The sequence below is a fragment of the Microtus pennsylvanicus genome, chromosome 18 (assembly GCF_037038515.1).
Source record: "Microtus pennsylvanicus isolate mMicPen1 chromosome 18, mMicPen1.hap1, whole genome shotgun sequence".
In the NCBI taxonomy this organism is placed as follows: Eukaryota; Metazoa; Chordata; class Mammalia; order Rodentia; family Cricetidae; genus Microtus; species Microtus pennsylvanicus.
The window spans coordinates 26,862,608-26,882,360 of NC_134596.1; the positions used below are offsets into that span (position 1 = coordinate 26,862,608).

At 47.1% G+C, this 19,753-nt stretch overlaps 1 protein-coding gene across 5 annotated transcripts in view; it reads right to left on the reverse strand.

Moving 5' to 3' along the window:
• The window catches only part of Ntrk3 (neurotrophic receptor tyrosine kinase 3), a 355,416-nt gene that overhangs the window by 282,741 nt on the left and 52,922 nt on the right, over window positions 1-19,753 (reverse strand). For all 5 annotated transcript variants that reach the window (XM_075952946.1, XM_075952948.1, XM_075952951.1 and 2 more), the window contains exons 2-3: window positions 18,788-18,862; window positions 18,053-18,124 (exon numbers count right to left, since the gene is read on the reverse strand). In XM_075952946.1, coding sequence (XP_075809061.1) covers window positions 18,053-18,124; window positions 18,788-18,862 — 147 coding nt within the window. The remainder of the gene's footprint in view (window positions 1-18,052; window positions 18,125-18,787; window positions 18,863-19,753) is intronic.

The window sequence follows — 19,753 nt, forward strand, 5'->3', positions numbered from 1 at the left end:
AGAAAGAAGATCATGGCAGCTCACAACCTTTCAGGATCCAAGAGACCTCAGTTCAAGTCACTCCAGATCCTACATCATAGCTTTGACCCAGTATGGGCTATCCTTGGGTAGGTGATGGGAAGAGCTCTTCCCCTGCTTCCTGTAGGTCTGCATCCCACCCGAGATACTGGCAAACAGAACAACACCCTTGTCTAATATATGTAAGTGGCTCTTGGACATACACACTGGGAGTGTTTACTGAAGGACTCAAGTCAGCCACTAGCATCTGGGAGGATGCCAAAAGGTCAATAAAGATCAGGCTGGAGCCTGGATGCCTGTATCATGAATGTGTACACTGGTACCCTGGAGGTAAAAGAGGGTATGGGCTTGAGCCCTGGCCATGGTGCTGAATCTGTGGGGGTGGGCACAAGAACAGTGATTTTTGCCAAAAGGAATAAAACATCATAATACCCCTGTGCTTGAAGATGCTGAATTCCTGGCCATGCTTAGAGGAGTCAACTGCTCTTTTCGACAGTTACAGCAGAAAGGATATAAGATCTGGAGCGGACATAAAGATGGATATAAATCCATCTTTACTAGCTATGTGACCACGGACTAATTAACGTTTCTGAGATCAGGAGTCCTCCCTCACACACACCCCCCCACACTGCCTCCACCCAGTGTTCCTTTGTAAAACAGAGATAGTGCCAGTTACACTGTTATTGTTGGGAAAGTGTCTAGCCTGGAGCTTGACAGAGTCTCTCCCCCACTGCCTGGCTTCCCGCCCTGATTGCTTGTGGATGTGCACACACACACACACACACACACACACACATACTACATTCATTCTCTCCCTCTTGCTATACATTACTACAAATGTTATTCTACAAACAAGCCCAGACCTTCCTGAATTCTTTCCCAGAATTTCCGGAGTACAAGAATCTCTGCCTGCAACGGTCAGCACCATCCAACAGATGGTAATATGTTTATGTCACTAGCTTAAGAAAGCTAATTTTATCTTCCCAACTAAATTGAATACCCCAACTCTGCCTGGGCCAAATCTTACCTCAGTGTCCTCAATTCTCTCTCCCACTCCAAGGGGTTACCACGGGGAGTCATTTCCTAAGCACCTGTCACCTGCCTTTCGTAGCTGCCATTGCTGTGCTAGTCACAAAACTGCCTGATGGAAACTGTGGATTGGTCTTCGGTGTTTTCAAACTACTTCCCAGCAATTGCTCAACTGTCATAATACCACTATTGCAAACTGTTATGTGTTTCCTATGCCATGGGATCAGAACAGAGAGGAAGAGCAAGGTGGCAACTGCCCCGTGGTAAGTCTTGAGTCAACACCAAGATGCTCAAGTCTAGAAAGCAGGTGGCTATCCTCCTTCCTCCTAGGTGGTAGTGGTGGCTGAAGGAGCTGCCCAGTGCACAGAAAAGACACAAGACTCAGAGTCAGAGGCCCGGGTCCCTAAACACACTGCACTAATTCTAGCTGTGTGGCTTTCAGCCACTCACTCACTCAGATGCCTCCCTGATGAAACAGGGATGGTAGTAATTGCTACTTCATCTTAGTACTGCATACATAATGTGATGGTCCTTGGGACATGTGTTTGTAGAGCACCGCAGCCTGTTGAGTAATGCAGTGTGTTACTCAAATAATTAACCATTGGACACTGAAGAGAGTGTACCAAGGAGACCCTCAGAACAGCGCATGGACAAGAACCACACAGCACTAGTGATGATGTCTACTCTGAGCCCTTTTGAGCCCCGCCCCCAGACAAAGATGCACCAATTCTTCATCATTTCCTCACCATATCTAACAGGGGTCTGGAATATTTGAGGCCCGCCAATGAAAAGTGTGAATCCTGAGCAGAGGGAACGAAACACTTCCCTAGAATTCTGGTACAAGGTTTCACCCAGAGGTATGGAAAAGAAATGAGCGCATTATATACCAAATGTATGTCCTCTCCCTGGACCCTACAAAAGCATAGGAGGGACAGACACAACATTACCAGGAACTTAAAGAGTTTAGGTGACTTGACCAAGGTCTCCCAGCTAGTCAGCAGTCAGCTGGAAACAGATGCCAACTCTCCTCTGCTCCAGTATTCAGGGCATCAAACCAAAATGAGAGAGATGGTAATAGAATAAGAGAGAGGTGGTAACAGAACAAGAGAGAGGTGGTAACAGAACAAGAAAATTCTAGCACAGCCCCACATCCATGGAATTCTTAAAATGCATCAAATCCAGAGCGGCCATTGCATGCTGCTGGAGCAGACAACCAGGTTTTCTCAAGATGGCCGGGGATTATGAAGAGGTCTGCACCAAAGAGGAAGACAAAGAAAAGAAGGCACAGACATGGCTGGGATGAGCCAGGAAAAGAGAGAGAGATGCTGGAGCTTAGGAACGCAGTTATTAATATCCTAAATGGAGTTCTGACTGTTTAAGCTTTATTTAAGAACACGCCTGACTGTATAATTACAAGGGCTTAATTTGTTTTCTTTTCTGCAAAATAAATAAGGAGTACACAGTTCCTCTTAGCAAACACCACCCTTCCTGTGTCAGGAGGAGTTTCTGAGCTGGTGGGGGGGGATGCTTGGTACCTGGGATTTGAGGAGCAGGGACAGTCTCACTACCACCCAGAGAGGTGAGCTGGCCACCCCGAGTACAGATGGACTCACCAGAGACTGGAGAGGACAGGAAAAAAAAACAACCAGGTGTCCATTCCTCACTCTGGGAGGATATTGGTGTGAGTGGGGATGGCTGAGGTCACTTTAACTCCCCTGGATGGGCACTGCTGACGACCTGCTCTGAGAGGGACTGACACCATCTTCATTCGGGTTCAGTGGGCCCAGGATACACTGAACAGCTTTCTTTCCATTGCCCTGGAGCTCAGCTCGGATCCTTTGCTTTCTGGGCCTACTCAGTTGCCCTGGAGATGAAACCTGAAGAAGAAAGTACTAACCGAGGCAAGCTGGGGCTGACTGAGCGGAAGTACAACCCAGGTAAAGGCTGTTCTTTGAGAAAGAAGGAGCACAGTACAGAGGAATCTAGGAAGCCTGGGCGCACCAGAGAAGGCAGGAGCAGATGTCAGGATGGTCGCAAGACCCCTTTTTAAGGTGTCCTTCTAAGGTGCTGTCCCACCCAGGTCTCTGCATGGACCAGGCAATCACCTTGTAGACTGAGACAGAGGGTTTGGATCATATCGTAAAAACATCAGAGTCACATTTAGGAGGAGGATGGATGATGTTAGAATGTTCAGGCTCCGAAGGCTGAGGTAGAGAGAGAAAAACATCTCTGGGACAGCCCAGGATGCTGTGACACTTAAACCATGGAATGTGCGAGAGGCTGGGTCCCTGGTGTGGAAACACGAAGACATCCTTGTGGAAGGAGGCACAGAGGCACTACACTATTGCTGGCAACAGATGCGGCCATAACAGAGGAGGCTCTGTTCTTCTGCAGCCCTGGGTCCTCTTCGTGCTCAGAAGTGAACAGTTTCCCTGCTCCAGTGAGTGGATATCAGGTCACAGGGCGCACCTGAGTACGGGATCCGTAGAAGCATGGTTTGAATAAGAAATGTCCCCTATAGGCTCCCATGTTTGATCTCTTGGTCCCCAGCTGGGCATGCTATTTTGGGAGGTTGTGAAACCTTTGAGAGACAAGGTCTAGCTGAAGAAACTGAGTCGCTGAGGGTCGAGCCTCAGGGTTTTAGCTGACACTAGCTTTTTCTCTCTCTCCCTCTTTCAACCTTCTCTGTGTTCTCTCTCTCTCAACCTTCTCTGTGTTCTCTCTCTCTCTCTCTCTCTCTCTCTCTCTCTCTCTCTCTGTGTGTGTGTGTGTGTGTGTGTGTGTGTGTGTGTGTGTGTGTGTGTGTGTGTCTCAGCTTCCTGGTACTTCCAGATGGAACAAGTCAAGCTACAGGCTCCTGACATTATAGCTGGAGTGACTTCCTGCTGCGTTTTAATCCTCATGATAGATGATAGACTGCAGACCCTCCACCATGAGCAGGTATAAATCTCCCTGCCTGAAGTTGCTGCTTTCAGGTATTACACATTAATGAGAAAAGTAACTGATACCCAAAGATTCTAATTCTTTTGCAAGACTGTCCTTGGGCCTGTGGTGGTTAGATGAGAATGCCCCCTATAGGTCCATGATTTTAACAGTTGATCACCAGAGAGATCTTTGAAAGGATCAGTGGGTGTAGCCCTGTTAGAACAAGTGTGTCAGTGGGGGCAGGCTTCAAGGTTTCAGAAAACCCATTCCAAGCCCAGGGTCTCCCTCTTCTTGTTGCCTGAGGATTCAGATGTTGAACTCTTAGCTACTTCTCCAGCACCATGTCTACCTGGACACCTCCAAGTTTCCTGCCATGATGACAATGGACTAAACCTCTGAAACTGTAAGCCAGCCCCAATTTAGATTTTTTCCTTTATAAGAGTTGCCATAGTCATGGTGTCTCTTCACAACAATAGAACACGAAGATAGGGCCACATTAAAGAATGGCTGTGAGCTGTGTTGCCATCCCCAAAGGCATGTGGCCCTACAAACATATTCTGTCTCTAGACATACAGCATCCGGTGCCCTCTACCTACAGCTGTTCTCCTTATTCCCTGCATCAACTCTTTGGCAGATGCCAAGCCCTAGACACTGATGGACTTAAGGGCACCTGTCATCACTCCAGGAGCTGTCTCTGCCATAACCCCTCCCTTCCCAACAGACACATCATGTGCCTTTGCTAAATGACCCGGAGGACCCCAGTTCTCATCTCATTGTAACTTAACTATCTCTACACTGTCCCCTCCCACCCTAAACTGTCTCCATGAAGTCGATGACCTAAACATAAAGTTACTGGCATCTTTGTCTGAGGCAGAGCGGAACATCAATAGATGTCCTTGGAAGGATTTAATGCATTCATATTTCAAAAAAAAGTGCCCCATGACTCCAAGGACTATTATAAGTGGGCTTTGTAGTATTCTAAACCACAAAAGCACTGAGTGCTAAATGTCAGGTTCCAGGGAAGGGAGAAGTTTGTCCCTGGGAATGAGGTTGATGTCATTTTCATCAGCAAAACTCTTTTCAAAATCTTGAAAACTTGATCTTCAAACTGAGACAGTGACACACACACGCATCAACATCTTTAGCCAAGTACAAGAGGACAAGGTATTTTAGTCAAGTTCCCCTAGAGTTCTGTGTCCTGATAAGGAGGGGACGTCTCACCCAGCAATAACCTCTACACTTAAGCACTGAGCTCACAGGAAGAAGGGAAAGCTCAGGAAGATGGGCAACTCCCTGGCTTGACATTGCTTATTCTCCCAAAGTGAACACAGGCTATAGCATGCCCCAAGATGCTCCAGGGTGCTTGTCAAAGTCCCTTGCCATCACCATCCACTCCATCTTCACAATGACCCTGGGGACTGCAGAGAGTGACAGCTGTAAGATTAGACGCAATTTAGAGATAAGATATGAAGAGGAGGAGCCACCTGTTCCCTCTTGACAGAGCATGCCTATACTCCTTCATTGCCCATGACAACATGGCAACCATCAGCCAGGGCAGGAGAGGCATCAGAAGGACCAATGTCTACATCTCCAAACTTGGATTCTGGATTCCAGCTCCCAAGAGGCCCACTGTAAAATTCCCACTGTAAAATGCCCATAACACCCTGACATTCTTGACACACAAGAAGTGACTCCTCCAGCTGACTTCACTACTCAGTAAAGTTCTCAGCACAAGCAAGGCAGATAGATGCCCTCTCCCAGCACACGGGTGACCTTACATGGTCCCCTGAATCCCAGACCCTCTGAGGAATTCAGCCTCCTTGGTCTGCATAGGCTGGAAAATCTGATGAGTGATGTCCTGGGAAGAGAAAAAAAAATCACAGAAAAAGACCACACAAAAGAAACAGGGCTGTGAACTTGGAGGTGGCATTGATGACCAAAGTCAGAAGAAACATCTGTATGAGAAAAAAGGAACTAAAGTGAGCAGGAGTGGATGCCTAGCGACCAACCACATTCTCTACATCCAGTTCCGGGTCACTACCTCCCACTCTTCTGTCTTGAGTCCCTCATTCAGGATGACAATAACACATTGGCGCAACTTTGTCCATGACAATAACTGCGCCAACACCTCTTAAAAACTTCCAAGGATATATGTGCTAGGAAATTTCCAGAAGACTTGTACAGTACCAACCTGGCTCCAGTCAGCTCTCCACTATAACTCTCTACTTTCCTCACCCGCTAACTGCACACACACACACACACACACACACACACACACACACACACACACACTGGGCCAGAATCCCAGAGGAGCCTCAAAGTCCTTGTAGAGCTGAACAAGGACTTGCCTTCTGACACAGATTTGGATACAGGAAATACAACTGAGTAAGCACCGACTCTGTGCAGTCGCAGGAGAGGGTGTCCTGTGACTGATACTAATCCCTAGTGTTTCTGGAAAAATCCTAGGGCACGGTTTTTCAGCAGAGGTGATAAGAGGAAAGAGGTGACATGGCTGAATCAAGGCTCACGACCTCGTTCATTTTCACATTTTCCAGTCACTCTTACTCGTTTTTCAGAGACTCTCTTAATGTTGAGGAAGCTTGATTTAAGAAGACCCAGTCTTTGTCACCGGGGATGTTTGTATCATTACACAAACAGGCCCTTCTACAGGTTGGTTTCAGGGTCTGGGTTGGGTTTCTCATGTTGGCTTCAGGGCATGTTGGGAGAGACAGAATCTAGAATCCAGAGACCAAGTCAGCCGGTACTAGTGCAAGGCGAACCCCTCTGGAAGACATGGACCCTTCCAGCTCAGGGCAGTCTCCATAGCTGACTCACCTAAAAGATCAGCCAGGAAAGGCAGAAGCTATGTGGAACCAAGGCAAACCCTCAGAGACAGAGGGGTTAACCTGGGAGGAAGGGAGGCTTTTGCAAATTCATCAGAAAGAAACAAGGGAGGAGACACGAGGCGCCAGCTTGCTAAGGGACGAAGTGGAACTGAGATTAATGATGACTCCAAAACAGCCAAGGCACTAAACTCATTTTCTAAATCTGTCCTTAACAAGAGAAATGGACAAAAGAGATGTGGACAAATGGGAAGTAATGAAGCCTTAGGGGAGGGGGAAAAAAAGAAAAGAAAATCTATCGAGAATAATCAAGACCAGAAAATACAAACACACTGCGTAACTCCCAAGGCTTGGAACCACGCAGGCCAGAGGCCAAAATGTTGACCCAGCAGTGGACTAAGTAGCTCAACATTAAAAGTTGACAAGGTTATAAAAAAAACCTTAATAGTTTGGTTTCGGGGGATCCTGAGACCCAAGATGTCTGGCATTGGGAAGAACCGCGTCTATAAGGTGACTTTGGGACTTCCCACTAAGAGGGCTGTGTAAAAAGCTATAGAGAGCATGCAGCAGACCAGCAAGAGCAGCCCATGGCCGTGTTATCTAGGTCACAGTGGTCCTGCCCTGAGTTGATCAGAATGCTGACCATCAAAACAGTTAAGCAAAGAGAAATTGCCAAAGAGGACATGGGTACCCAGGACCACAGGAGACTGGAGGAGAGACACAAATGGTCGAAAAGAGAGAAAATCAATTGAGGAAGCTTGCCACCTGCCTCGCTAGGGAACAAGGAATAATTTCTACACGAGGCCCCGGGAGAGGCGATTGCTCAGTCAACTAATGGTGTCAGTGGACTGGGAATTGACTGCCTTCGTGGGCAGCAGATAAATGGGTAGCAGCTGAGAAAGTCCAGTTAGGAATCCGCAGCTTGGTGAATTCTGCGGCACAAATTCATCTGGGGCTCTAGAAGATGATCCGTGTGAAAGGAACAAGAAGAGATGTGCTCTGCATCATGAATGTCAAAGGAGCTGGACTGTGGGAAGAGCAAAGAGACCCCCACCCATCTCCAGGGGGCACTCAGCTACCCAAGCTGCACCTGAAGGCTTGAAGCCACAGGACGCTGGAACAGCGTCATCTGCACACGGTATAGTGGGGTGAGGCAGGGTCCAAAGAACGGGAAGGGAAATCAGTGGCTGAAAGTCCGGGGTTCTCACAACCGCGTGTCACGGAACATCACTGATCATTGAGCATCTTTGTCTTTGCAGAGCGTCCGCCCAGTGTAAATAACTGGCGATGGCCCTCAGAACACCAGCTAGCAAGCTAAGGGGTACTGCTGGCTCACCCACACCCTGTCCGTGGCCAGGTATTAGCCACAGGGGCTCATTTGGTGGTCTCTCGTGGACCTTCCCTCTCAGAGTCCCTTCTAGGAAAGGCAGTTTATCACCTTCTTTTTCTCGATCCTGGATCCTGAGAACTGACAACAGCCAGAACTGAACAGAGGGTGGAATGGGGCTGTTATGAGAATACGCACTAGAGGCCCAGAAGCAGGTTACCTGTAGTTGGTTTCTGGCTTTGCCATTTGGTGGCTGTGGAATTAGGCAACCTGCCTACACCTCTCTCTGCTTCGAACAGCCATAAGGAAAACGGGGAGGGTGATGGCATGTACTTACTATTGTGAGCACAGAACAGCATATAGAGTGCTTGGTAAAAGCTCAGCGCACAGCAGTGGTTCCCAGAAGCCACATCCTCCAAGCCATTGGATTGGAACGCTTGGCCCTCCAGAGAGACCAGATAGGTGGGCAGAAGGCAGCAGGCAGGACCAAAACAAACTGACTAGAGCTTTCCTTGGGCATCGGTGCCCTGGAATTCCAGCAGTGTCCTAGCTCAGACCTTTCTTCCAGGAAGAATTTCCCAAACTGCTCTAAGGTCGAGACTGGGTCATCCAAAGAGTGCCTCATTTTGTGAGGTGTGGAAACAGACTTAATGGGCTAAGCAGCTTAGCCAAGATCACTGCACGGTAGAGAAGCAAGGGGGCGGGAGGCACGGTTGCCCAGAACCACCACATTTAAACAGTACCTCTCGCACACCGACAGCCATCCTCACGAGCCCCCTTCCCACCCTTGGCTCCTCTCCAGGCTGCCACTCAAATACACCACTGCATATGGTCCTGGCTCAATCTTCACAAATCAGTGGATCTGTGGAAATCCTATCCCACGGGCAAATGGCTCCATTTTCAAGTCCTGTTCCATTGGCAGTTCTCTCTGTTTACCTGATGGCCAGACACAACAGCCTAGAAACAGAAACACGTGTCTAAACAGCTCTAGGAGGAAGTCTATGTGGATATGGCCATACATATCTGTAGTGATATTTCATTTGCATTTTAATAAATAAAGATTGCCTGGAGTTCACACTATAAAACAGCCACACTGGCCAGCCTTACAGACCAGGCTACAATAACACACTCCTTTAATCCCAGGAGCCACACTAGTTTGCCATAGAAACTGGGTGGTGCATGCCTTTAATCCCAGTGATGTGCAACTTTAATTCCAGAACTAGAGGAGACAGCTCTCAGTCTCAGTCTCATTCGGAGATTCCTGGAGGCAGGATCGCCATTTCAGACTGAGGTAGAGGTAAAAGCCAGTGGCTGGCTGCTTTGCTTTTCTGATCTTCAAGTTGAGCCCCAATTTCTCTCTCTGAGTTTTTATTAATCATGCATCACGTATCCATGACGGCAGCGACTGTGCCCTGAGCAGTGGTCTGGGTCTCACTAACCCAGACCTACAGCCCTTCCAGATCCCAGATCCACAGTCACCTCCCCCACTGCAGACCAGCTCTGTCCAATGACCCCCTGAGGTTTCCAGAGTGCCCCAGCACCTCCTCCAGTGGGAAGACACGGAAAATGGCAGCTGTCTGTGCAGCCTGTCAATATTTACAGAACTGTAACCAGCTCATTATCTGCTAGTTTGTATATTTAAATGACAGAAGGCTCAAAGCTAGCCCCATGAGAGCAGCCCCCTTCCTTCACAATGAAGAAAAGAATCTAGTTAACAATCAAGGCACCAAGAGTGTGGTGGGTGCCTGGTGGCCCATCTACTTCATCTACAGGGTAGAGATACTGTCATCTATGGGTTCTTTTTTTCATCTTCTAGTGACCACAGCAAAAGTATATTTCTCTCTACACAACCAGGGAAGGTCAGCTGTGGTGTGGCCCCATCATCCTCCCCACAAGACTCAGGCTAACGGAGTGGCCACCATCTGCAGCATCACTGTATCCTGCTCCATAGCAGAGTGAAAAGAGATACGGTGGCTGATGTGGGAGGTCCTTCTGTATATGTGATGCTTTCACTGGTTAATGAATAAAGCCGTTTTGGCCAATGGCTTAGCAGAGTAAAGCCATGCAGGAAATAGAGAGTAGGCAGATCCAGGGAGACACCAGGGAGCTGCTTAAGAAGCAAGAGGTAACAAACCACAAGCTTTATGGTAAGATACAAAATAATAGAAATCTGTTAATTTAAGATGTAAGAATAAGTTAATAAGAAACTTGAGCTAATAGGCCAAACAGTGTTGTAATTAATATAGTTTCTGTGTGATTATTTGGGTCTGAGCAGCCTAGAAATGAAAGAGCAGTCTCTGCTTACAAAGTGGCCTCAGGAGAACCAGGAAAATTACTGAAGCTTCTGCCAAAAAGGAAAACAAGGTGTGTGTGTGTGTGTGTGTGTGTGTGTTCATATGTGTGTGTTGATATACATGTATGTATATGTGAATGTATGCATGGAGAGGCCTGAGGTTGATGTCGGAATATTCCTCAATCACTCTTGCACCTTATTCTTTGAGAAGGGGTCTCTCCGTTACACCCAGAGCTCACCCAAATGCAAGTCTCACTCACTTGCTCTGGCTTTTCCTTGGCTTCACCTTCCGAGGCTGGAGTTACAGGCTAGCCATTGTGTCCACCAGGCATTCACATGGATTCTGAGGAGCTGAACTCTACTCCTCTTGCTAGACAAATGCTTTTCCTCTTGATCCTCCTGCCTCCACTTCCTAAGTACTGAGATTACAGAAGTATGCCACCACATCTACTAGGAATATGATTTTTTTTAAATGGCTCAACTGTGCACCTCTCTGGAACACCCTCCAAAGGAGCTCCTAACTCGGGTATAAAGGAAGTCTGAACAGCTCTGAAATTTTCAGGAAAGCTTTATGTGCATGTGCAGAAAAATGGTTTCTCTGGGGATAAAAATTTATGTTGTTTTAATGCCAAGGATTGAACACAGGGTCCTTTACAAACTGGGCAAATGGTCACTAAGCTATGTCCTCATCCCCCCCCCATATTGGGATAAAATCTATAGCTTTAATCACTCTCTCTAAAAGTTAAAATAAAGTAGGTGCCACTGTTTTGACATTGGTAAATCTTAAGAAGAGGAAACATATCTGTGTGTTGATCAATTGTCTGCACCATGCAGCACTTTGAGGGGACATGGAGATCTCCTAAATCACACTTCTCTGCTTATTTATTAACCCACATAAGGAGACTGACCACCACACCCTCAAAGGAAAAAAATAGCAACTCATTTTTACTGATTCTTATTATGACCCAGACATTCTCCTTAATACTTGATAAGGCTCCACATGTTTCGTCTTGCTAATAAGCACATCATCCCCATTTTCCAAATGAGAAGCTGAGGCACAGAGAGGCAGGATGGTAAGGACACAGCTGTTGGCTCTGTAGTGTTAATTTTTGTTCATTCTTGCTCATGTTGGTTTGGTGGAGTCTGCTGTGTTGCATTTGTAAAACTGGGCATCAAACTCAAGGCTTCATACACCATAAGCAATTCTCTACTGTTAGATTATTCCCCTGGTCCCCCACATTCTTAGAATGTCAGTAATTCATAAGCATCCTTATTTTTAAATTAGACTGCAATGGTTTCTGCAACACACAGAAGTCTGGGAGACGCTGGCGAAACAGGGTCCAAGTTGGTAGGGTAATGTGAAAGAAAGGCCACAAGGGAGTATTTAGTCCTTGCCTTGCTCCTGCTCTAACACACGAAGATCTTAGTGAGATCTTCACCATCATCAAGACATCTTCTCATACAGAGGTTGATCAAGGCTAATGAGAGTCACTCACCTTGTCCTAGGTACTGGGTACAGACAGTGAATTATACCAAGTCTCTATCCCACAGCAGTTCACACTGCAGTAGAGGACATCGAGTATAAACCATCGTACAAATAACTGGCTGGTTATTTTTCTAACAGTCAGTGGTTTTTTTAAAAATAAAATACCCAAGGAAATGATCAAGCCACACTATATAATAAAAAGTGATAGGTTTGTAAAGAGAAGAGAAGTCACCCCCGTTTTAGTGGTGAGAGAAGGCGTGGAAAAGCAAGTGACATCAGATAAAATGGCGGTGAGCAGGGTTAGACGGATCTAGGCTGGGGGATTTCTCTGGGTCAGATGGATCAGCAGATACAAAAACTCACAAGGTGGGGATGAGCCTGGCATGTCCAGGAAGCCAGAGAAGGCTTGAGTCTACATCAGGGAAAGCAAGGAGAAAGCACACGGGAATTAGACAGGGACGGGAGCCACAACTTAAATCCTGACTTGGGCTTTTACATAAATAAAGCAAGGAGTAATTGGAGGGTTTTAGGCAGAGAAGTGGTGTTGTTGAATCTATGTGCTTAAAATATCACTCTGAGCCAGGCCTGAGGGCACACACTTGCATTCCTTCTCTTGGGAGTTAGGGGGATCAGGAGTTCAAACCAACCTCAGCTACACAGTGAATGCAAGGCCAGATTGGGTTACAACACACCTTGTCTCAAAATAGAAAGAAAGAAATCATGCTTACAGCTTTGTTGAGTGAACTGTAGCTGTAACAAGTGGAACCAGGCTGGTTGTGATGGGCTTGTCCTTCCAACTTGTAGAAAGCTGAGGCTGGAGAACTTTTGGGTTTGAGGCCAACCTGAGTGGTATGGTGAGATCCTGTCTTGAAACCAAACCAAACAAAGGAAGACTCCCACTTTGGCCAAGCTAAGCATGAATTAGCCACCCACATAGGGGTATGGAACAGAGAGCCAAGAGGCAAGGCTGGGAGCAGGGATAAGAATCTGAATTTGAGAATTACTTCTAGCAGCCCTTCCAGGTTAACTATCTGCCATCTCTGAAACCGGATACAAGAGGGAGGGAGTGGTGAGGGGGAGGTGCTGAGCCTTTCATAATGTGCTGAATTAAGCTCTTTCCATGCTTGTCTTATTGAAGGTTCTGAAAGTACTAAGTAGGAGAGGATCTTATACTTCCTTCCAAACTCTCAGTATTTCCCTAGCTTCCCTAAGGTCAACAACAGTGAGTAAAAAAATCTCAGGTGTGACTCTCCAAAGCCCTTGGTCCATGACCATCAGTAATACGGAGTATTCGGAGGCCGAATCCTCCACAAAGGACAGAGAATGAAGGCCACTTGCATGGGGGCAGTAAGGGGACAAGCTTGTCAGTCACCAACCCCACTGAGACTCGGGGAAAAAAAAGGCTCAGTGCAGAGGCAAGGGGCAGGCATGGCGTTTATTATTAAAATATCAGCCTATCAGCCTGGAATCCAAAATCAGGCTATTTCAACCTCTAGTGGTTTGTAATACATAATAAATCAGCCTCTCCATGTTTTCATGCCTGTTCCCTCAGGAGAAATGGATTGCATACTGTCCAGCCAGTGACCAGGCGGGTGGGGCCTCCAGCCATTTCCTTTATCCTACCCACCTAAACACTGCTGACCTTCTCTCCTTGGAAACCTAACATCATTGCCACAATCATGTCCAAATTGAGGCATTCCTGCCTTATCCCACCCTCATACCCAGCAGCCAGGAGCTGGGGTTCCCAGCTGAACAGACCCAGCGAATTTCTGCTTATAACAACTGAACATGACCGAGAGCCCACCAGCACCAAGTCCGAGGAATTAAAGAAATTCCTTTGGCTTGCCGGAATCTTATGTTAAATATTCTCGGAAGTAAGTAGGCCATAGGCTAACACTAAGAAATCGTTCACAATAAAGATATTCAGCTAGTAACGCAACCGCTGGTACAGGATCCGACCTGAATAGGGAAAGAGACGAAACGGCTTTCTCAGCCGAGCTCTTTGAGGCTGGATGGTGCTAAATCTCCAGGGAGAAATTGCAGCTCTCTAATAAAACTTTAAAGACCCCACGTTCCACGTCCCTCCCCCGCCCCGCTCCCCCCCCCCCCCCGTTGGAAGCACTTGCTAAGAAAGCCAGAGGAAAGAAACACTTGGGGATGTAAGAAAGTGCACAGACTTCAGAGTCAGAGGGATTGAGTCCTCAGCCTGACTACTGCACTAGCTTATGGGATGACCTTAGGAGAAATCAACAGTGACTTATAGGACTCAGTGTGCTCATCCACAGAATGGGGACCAAGAAGCTCTCAGGGAGACACCATGCCGAGTGATGTGAGCCCAAATCTGCAAAGGCACTAGGTCCATTCCTTGGCTCATAGTAAATTCTTAATGAATAGTAATTAGCCTCTCTCTCTTCTTTTTTGAGACATGTGCATTGTGTGTGCACATGTGTGTGTGCATGAGTGTATGTTTTTATGCACGTGTGCATGAGCATGTGTTTGTATGGGCATGAACATGTGTGTGCATGAGCATGTGTTTGTGTGTACATACACTTGTGTGCATGTGAAGATCAGAAGCCAACTCCAGACGTCATTCCTCGGGAGCCGGTTCTGTTGTTTCTGTGAGATGGACTCTCTCAAGGGCCTGGGGTGGCTGATCCAGGTGCACTGGCTGGCCAGGAAGCACAAGCCTGTCTCTACCTCCTCAGTGTTGGGATTCCAAAACCATGTCTGGATTTTTTTAGATGGGCTCTAGAGAGAAAATGCAGCAAGTACTTTACTAGCTAAGCAATCTATCCCCTAGAGACTTGTAGTTTTAGTGCAATTTGTAAGAATCTTAGGGGGTTTTGTTTGGTTGTTTGGTTGGTTGGTTGGTTTTTGTTTTGTTTTTTACTTACTTCAACAAGGCCACAGGGTTGGTTGGGTTGATTGGTTTGTTTTGTTGTTGTTGGCCTTCTCACTCATAGGTATAATTCCTGGAAAGAGAATGTAAGAACCTAGGCAGGTGTCTACTTCTGCTACTTACCAATAAGGCTCTCTCTGTGCCTTGGAAATCAAGCTTCCTACAGCAGCCACCAGGATGGCTATGAGAACTTGGTGAGATGAAGTATGCGCAAGTTCCCCAGAAATCAGGGAATGTCTCAAGATGAAGGAAACACCATCACTGGGGCACAGTCCATAGACGGCATCTACATTACTCTGCTCATTAGGTACGCCCCCCCCCCAACGAGACACAGTCTATATGTGACCCACACTATAGAAACTTAAAGGGGAAAAAGAACCAGCCACAGAAGTGGGTCTTGGAAGACTCAGGAGATAATCCATATTCAGTCATGTTAGTGGATGTGGCCTCTAGACATTTACAAATAAGGACGCTACAGACATCCATTGTTGAGGTCGCACCTGGGATGAGAAGCACCTAGAAAGCTCTACACAGAGTCTAAAGCAAGAGAGATGGAGCAGAGAGAAGAAAGAAATGTATCCAGGTTGATGCATCCATAGTCAAGGAGAGCAGACGGCAGATACTGAAAACAGGTATACTGCAGGCATGAGGGAGCTGGAATGTGTGGAACAGCAACCCAGCTGCTCCAGGATAAAGACAGGTCAGGGAAGGCACTGAGAACATCTTGTCTCTCCCACTGGGTTCTGTAATCAGCAACAGCAGAACACATTATCATTACTAGTAAGCATAATTTCTGAACTCTACTTGCTAGGGTACAAGCCATCCAGGACATTAGTTGTGTAGTCTTTGCCTAGAAGAGACACTGCCCTTTTGCTCAATTAGCAAGCCGATGTTTCCATTATCAAGTTGAAAAGACATTAGGCCTGAGGCTCCCTGATCTACATAAGAGAGTTAAAAAAACATCCAGTCCCCCAGAAAGGTCTTTCTGAATATCTCAGTTTTGCATGTCCAGCAAAAGAGAGAAGAAAGCTGAAGCAGCCAATAGGAGACGGTCACTTATAGACCTTACGGCGACCTGGAATGCTTGCTGTCAAACCTTGACCTTGACATCACAGGCTCATCATTCTACTGGTCACAGGGACAGCTTCACTGCTGAAGGACAGTTGTGTTACCCCCATCAGATGCCTGAGATGACTTGGGCAAGAATACCACTTACTGTTTCCTCTTCTGTACAGAGGGGAGAAGAAACATCTTTTCAGACATTTCCCTTTTAAAAAAAAGTGGGGGGAGAAATAGCAGCCGAGCCAGGGCTTGGCAATTAGTGTTGGAGTAAGTGATCGCCTTGTGATTGCTCAGCTGGGGCCCGAAGACTTGTAAATGCATTTAGAAGACAGAAATAGAAGATGTTGTGAGAGAGGAGCGAAACCTGGACCATTTGCCAGGAGAAAATGTCCCAGAGCTGCCGGGAAATTCACTCTGTAGGGATTTGGGGTGTGTCTTCACAAATGGCCGGAGTTCACTCATAAAACCCACGGGTGTGCCAGACTGTATGCCTCGCCCTGTGGATCTGTCACCCTCAGCCTCCTCTGGAGCGCCCACCGTATCTAACAGAGCCCTCTGGGTGGGTGCTGGTGCTTCAGCTCATCTTGAGTAAGTCTGGTGACACTGGGCTGCACTTCGTATAACAGTAGTCAGCTGGAACTGTCATGTGCTTCCACAGCCCCAACTGTCCCCACCTGATCGACCATGAAGAACATGTGGTTTCACGACCTCTGAATGTTGTGAAAAAGGAGAGCTCTCAGATGTCAAAAGCTCTTTCCCTTGGGAAGTTTTACAATGAAACTCGAATCCCCAATAAAATAAACACCTGGAACATCTGGTCCAAGGCCCTTCTCTGGTTGCAGCACTCTACCAATAGCTGTGAAGAACACACACATCAAGAAAATTGTGCCATGGGATGTAAACCATAGCAAGGGAGTAAGAGCTGAGCTAGACAGTTAAAAGGGAGGTCTCGGTCCCCCATTGTTAATACAAATGGTCCCAAACAATGGCCAGGGAGCTTGCTATTTCCAGAGGGAAGAAAAAAAATTCCACACAAAACAGAAGTGACTGAAAGAAAGAAATAACTATTCACCCTGTGCTTGGGAAAACACACAAATCTGAGAGTATAGCCAGGACCTCTGTAAAAAGAAACCACTCCCCAACCATAATTGTTCAGAATCTCTTCTGACCCCCTACATCCCCTGCCTGCCACTTCTTCACAGCATCCCTTAGAAGCTCTGCTTCTTTATAAGAAATCTTTACCCAGGAAGTTGCCTTCCATTATCAAGTGCCAACTACAGTGGCCAACGAAAGACCAGTCAACCTGCCAGAAGGTCCTCTGCTTCTGTTCCACAGTGGATCCCAACACCATCCAGTTCATGCATACTCTCTGCTCTTTGGGGTATACGCACTGAAGATACACAAGGCTATTCTTCTTGAGCAAGAGAGCTGACCCAGACAACTGGTATACCCCTGCGGAGGTGTCAGTTGTCTTGTCCTTGATCACTTCCTGGAGGTTTTCTTTCATGTTCCCTTGATGCACAAGAAATAACTGCCCTCCCTCCAAATCTCATAGTCTGCCTACCCAGACCTAGACTTGGAGAAGAAGCATACATGTGGATGATTCCACTCTTCTGAGGTTTGCCTAAAGAATTTATTCCACTAGTCAGCCATGGCAAAGAGGGGATACAGAGGGAGGGTGGCACAAACAGTTACAGATATCCATCATCATGTGTCCACTGTCCCATCCCAAACCAAGCCCTATGATCTTATGCAGATGCTTCCATTTCTCGAAGCTCTTCTGTATTGAATCTAGACTCTTCTCATACTTGGTCTGGTCTTGCTTTCCTTCTTCCTGTAATCCCCAATCTCCGCACATACACACCCCTACTACCTACGCACACTCTCAGAAGAGTCAGGTCCATATTAAGTCCCTGTCGTTTACATTCCCATAAAACTGAAAATTTCATTATAAAAGATACAAACTTGCAAGCCAAGAGACTCTCCCACTCAGCCCTAGATTACTTCTACTTAAAACCTTTGAGGTTACTGAATCCCAAGTATTTATGCTAAGGAGGTAAAACTGAAGACCAAGGTAAAAGATTTGGCCAAGGTCAACAAATATCAAAGCCACGATCCAAGATGATCTCCATGCATGCACCCCCACCTCCCAAAATCCATTTCTACTCACATATAACGCAAGTGGGGGTTCTTGGCGAAGGCTCTGGGCTGAATGTTCCGGAGTCCAGAGTTTTTGATGGTCCTAAGTGGAGGGAAAAGGAGAGCAATAGAATTCCAGGGGTTAGAGCCAGAAGGAAGGCTATAGACTCCCCTGTGAATGTGCTGTGACTCTCTTCATCGCTAGTCACCCTAGATGGCCAAGAGCGGCTCAGTGAGAGACACAAGCCCAATTCCTTTGGAGAACTGGGTGAGGGTTAGAACATGAGCATCTAGAACTGATGGCAGCTAGCCACTACCCATCCTGAGCAGCAGTTGAGAATCAGGGCTCCTGGTGCCCCAAAGACAAGGAGATTTCAGTCTCGTGTGCCTTCTCCTCCTCATACCTGGTCCTCCCTGCCTAGAGCCCTGACGTTCACTGCAGTTGTGAATGATACTGGAATACTGGAACACTGGGAATGGGGTATGGGGCTATGCCAAGCACAGGAATGAAGAAAGAACGTAATCCCAGCAGGTATGGGGACAAGGCTGCCTTGAAATGCTAAACTCAGATAACCCCCAGGCCTATTCAGATTAAGGTGGCCCCTGACAACCCCTAAATGGGTGATGCCAACCATCCCCAGAGAAGATTCCTGACTGGGGGCGGGGGAGCACCGAGACAGAAGACTTTCCATTCCTGCTACTGCACCCCCAAAGATGACGGTCAGTGTCCCAGTTGTTGCTCTACAAGCCACCCCAGGGTACTCACAGCTTCTGGAGTCCCGTGTAGAGCTCCATGTCCACAGCGTTGAGCGTGTGCAGGCCTCGCCAGTTCTCTATGTGTCTGCAGGGAAAGAGGAGAGGTCAGGACACTGCGGCCAGGGGCAGGATGCCAACTTTATAGTCAGATCTGAGCTTGAAGCCTGGAGCATGAGCCATGACTTCTGACAAATCACCAATTAACTCTGAGTTCAGCTTCTCCCTCTGGATGGACAGAAGCAAAGGACTCACAGCTCCTCAGTGTGTAGCCTGAGGATGGAGTGCTCAGCATCCACTCCCAGCTTCGGAACACTTCCAACCCATCCCCCCCAAATTTTGATTCTATTTACTTCCTTCTTGTTCCTCTTCAGGATTTTCTAAGGTCAGGCTCTTTGTAGACTCTTTTTATTTTATTTTTTTCTTTTATTTTCTTCATGCCTGCGCAGCAAGACGATATAAATGACGTGGTTTTAGGAAGGGAGGGATGGCTCGTCTGAGAGAATGGCTTCTGAACATACAAGATGAGGAGAAAGACATGCATGGCGTGTGTGCCCACGAGGGCACAGAAGACCACGCCATCTACACGACCACAGTTCACTCCATTGGGAACTCAAGGAAACCAATGGATTGGGATGACAGAAAAGTGACTCCAGAGATGGGGCCCCCTAATGACTCAGGGGTGCCACAGAGTAGCGTGGGAAGAGTGTAACATGGAAACCCTGGGAAGCAGGCTCAGTTTCACCTCTGAGACTCTGTTGCAGATGAGGCAAACGCTTTAACCAATGTGAGACTCTTGTTTCTTTGTGAAGGAGACGGACCCTACCACAGCAGTTCCTCCTCCCTCCACCACAGAGACTCTTTCTAGAGCTTTCCCTCGAGAGATCCTGATTTTAAAGAGGGCTGTGTCCAGCAAGACTACATTTATTAAATAATAACTAATTCGTATTCTAAGATCAATCAAAGACAAAAATTGCTG